The sequence below is a fragment of the Phaseolus vulgaris genome, chromosome 9 (assembly GCF_000499845.2).
Source record: "Phaseolus vulgaris cultivar G19833 chromosome 9, P. vulgaris v2.0, whole genome shotgun sequence".
Taxonomy (NCBI): Eukaryota; Viridiplantae; Streptophyta; class Magnoliopsida; order Fabales; family Fabaceae; genus Phaseolus; species Phaseolus vulgaris.
Window position 1 is genome coordinate 2,595,509 of NC_023751.2, and position 3,499 is coordinate 2,599,007.

General features: G+C 32.4%; 1 protein-coding gene across 1 annotated transcript; it reads left to right on the forward strand.

The window, feature by feature from the left end:
- The first annotated feature begins 289 nt into the window (after window positions 1-289).
- Window positions 290-901, forward strand: LOC137820655 (secreted RxLR effector protein 161-like). The gene has a single exon (XM_068624839.1). The coding sequence runs from the start codon at window positions 290-292 to the stop codon at window positions 899-901; it is 612 nt and encodes a 203-aa protein (XP_068480940.1).
- Window positions 902-3,499: the final 2,598 nt, after the last annotated feature.

A 3,499-nucleotide genomic window follows, 5' to 3' on the forward strand; every position in this document is an offset into this window, starting at 1 on the left:
GAGCTAGAAAGTATACCATTTGGATGTTAAATATGCATTCTTAAATGGAGATTTGCAAGAAGAAATTTTTGTTGAACAACCTGAAGGCTTTGTGAATGAGGGCAATGAAAATAAAGTCTACTTTATGAAAAAGGCTTTATATGGATTAAAGCAGGCTCCACGAGCCTGGAACAACAAGGTTGATGATCATCTGGTACACCTTGGCTTTTAGAAAAGCCAATCTGAACTCACATTGTATGTCAAACATCAAGGTACAATTATTTTGGTCATTTCTCTTTATGTGGATGACATGTTAGTTACAGGAAGCAATGTTGAAGAAATCAACTGGTTCAAACTGAAAATGAAAAAGGTCTTCGAAATGACAGATCTTGGTTTGATGTCATATTTTCTTGGCATTGAGATCAAACAGAATCAAGATGAAGTTTTCTTAAGTCAAAGAAAATATGCAAAGGAGATACTCAAGAAATTTATGATGGAAAATTGCAAAGCTGTGAACACTCCCATGAATCAAAAGGAGAAGCTAATCAAAGATGATGGTTCTGACAAGGTTAATGAATCTGAGTTTAAAAGTTTGATAGGTTGTATGATGTACTTAACAACAACCAGACCTGACATCCTAAATGCTGTGAGTATTCTTTCAAGGTTCTTGCATTGTCCAAACGAAACACATATGAAAGCTGCAAAAAGAGTTATCAGATACATCAAAGGAACTTGGAATTTTGGTGTGAAGTTTCTGAAGCAAAAAGAAATGAAGCTGATTGGTTTCTCTGACAATGACTGGGGTGGATCAATTGATGACATGAAGAGCACATCTGGTTACTGTTTCTCCCTTGGATCAGAGATGTTCTCTTGGAGCTCAAAGAAGCAAGAAACAGTTGCTCAATCCACTGCTGAAGCATAATTTATTGCTGCAACAGCTGCTGTTAATCAAGCTTTATGGTTAAGAAAGGTTCTCTTTGATCTAAATCTGGAACAAAAGCAAAGCACTGAAATACATGTTGATAATCAAGTTGCAATCGCAATCTCAAAAAATCCAGTCTTTCATGGAAAGACAAAGCATTTCAACATCAAGCTTTTCTTTGTTCGAGAAGTTCAAAAAAATGGTGACGTATTTCTTTGTTATTGCAAATCTGAGAATCAAATTGCAGATGTCTTTACCAAGCCTCTGCCATTTAACAAGTTTGAAGATTTCACAGCTAAACTGGGAGTTTGCAGCATTTAAACAAGGAAGAGTGTTAGGATCATGTGTTTAACATCTTGCAAGTTAGCTTTTTTGTTATTGAATAAGTCTCCAGATTATTAGGAAATTAATTACTTTTGTTTTAACTACTGGTCTGTTACCAGATTTCTTTCTTGTTTATTAGAACAAACTTTGTTCATTCCGTGTATAAATATATAGCTTTCTAGCTTTAATAAATTATCTCAGTTGATCAATCAAACATTATTTGTTCTGAAACTAACAATGTTGAAGATTAATGCTTCCTTCCATCCATGACTCACAGTTTCACCACCCCATCCGTGTTGCTGTTCGCGAAATCGACCCGTCCATAGGAAGCGCCACCGTGTTCACGTAACCATCGTATCTAGAGGTTTCAAAAATGCTTCAGCAACGCGCTGCAGTCACCAGCCTCGGAGATGACAGAGTCGTTGCGTGACAGATAGGACATGATAGGTGTGCCCGAAAAAATGATGCGTGTTGAGGCTGGTGGTCATGGAAAGGGAATGGGGTTTCATTGCCTAAGGTTATCGCTAATATAGTGTGTTCTACCTTTTGGTGGCTTCTTCTACTTTTGGAATTTATTGTTGTTTCTCTCTTCCTCTCTTTGAACACAGTACTCTTGCTCTTGAATTAAGATTTTATTATTATTTATTAACTATTACTCTAAAAGCCTCTGCCTTGCCATATGACCCTTAAACATTATTTCATAATTCAGATTTATGGAGTATTTGTTCGGTCTCCATGTCACTGTATGTAATTTTGATAACTTAAAATAGAGAATTAGCCAAAGTTGGCCATGCTGAATTGAAAATTTTCTTGAGACTCTATTTTTCCATTTTATAACCTATTTGTTTTTGTCATTTGCAATCAGAAAATGGTTATTTTTTCATTTTAAGATTGTGAAGCAATTATGTTTATATGTATCTAACACTATGTATATAAATGATACAAATAAAAGATACGGATACACAGACATGTCCAGTGTGTTCCCTCTAGTTAGTAATAAAATAAATAATAATAGTATAAAGTAAAATCATAAAATAATATTACTATTATTAAAAATAAAATTAAAATTTAAGATAGGTAAAAAAATATTTTTTTTAATACATAAGTGAAATTGTTGGAATTTTTTACTCATTTATCACATGATTTACATACTTGTCCTATTTTTTTTTTTTATAAAAAGTTTTCATTTTAGTATCAGTATGCTACTTGTCCTATTCATTTATCTCAACAAACTTGTTCTGATTTCAACTTCTCTTTATTGTCATCAAAACAAATCCAACTCTTAGTAATTGTTGAGATTTTTTTATTATGGTAGACTAGAGAAATTCATCCCTACTAAAATATGAATTATCCACACATCATAAACTTTCTGAATTTGTTGAAAATTACAATAGAACATTGTATTTTTAATATTGGCATAGTTATGTTTATCAACATCATCCAGAATTTTCATCAATACAATGTTGTAACCTTGTCCAGATTTATTGAATATACTATTGTTGATCAAATATTTCAGCTAATACTACTATTAATGGGAAGCTTTTTTTTTAGTTATTTTATGATAATTTTATTTAAAACTCTTATAACAAACGCCAAAATTACCACTCTAATGTTTTTGTTTTCCAGAATATTTTCAAAATATTTAATTAAGAATGCATATTTTCCTTCCTGAAAAAGTTTAACTAAACAGAAAATTAGTTTCAGTGTAGCCTCTCAATGGATTTACATGTGTATGAATTTATTTTACAAACAAAAGTAAGTCAAAGTTACTAATTTCATAGAATACCTTTATGCTTTTTGGGGGAGCACCGACACAGACCACCCTACATCAGTGGGCACTCTTTGTTTTGGGCCACAGTTGTCCTTAATTTCACTGTTTCTTGAAGAATATTAATAAAGACAAATAAGTTGAGAAGACTAGTTCTCAATGCACCCAATTCCCACATTTTTATAACCTCTCAAAGATTAATAATAAATTTTTTTTATGAAATATATCAAATTTCAATGTATTTGTTGGGCTAATGTTACACCCGCTATCATATCGTTATCGTACCACTTATAATATGTTGTCCTACGCACGAGTTGTCACTCTCGACGTGAGGGGTGTGCTGGAGATCTCACATCGACTAGAGATGATGACATTTTATTATATATATAAGTAAATGCAAACCTTAATCTTATGATCTGATTTTATGGAATTGAATTAGACTTAAAATCCACTTCTTAATACAATGTGTTGTCTTGTTCTGTAACCATACTTATTTTGGCTGTTGA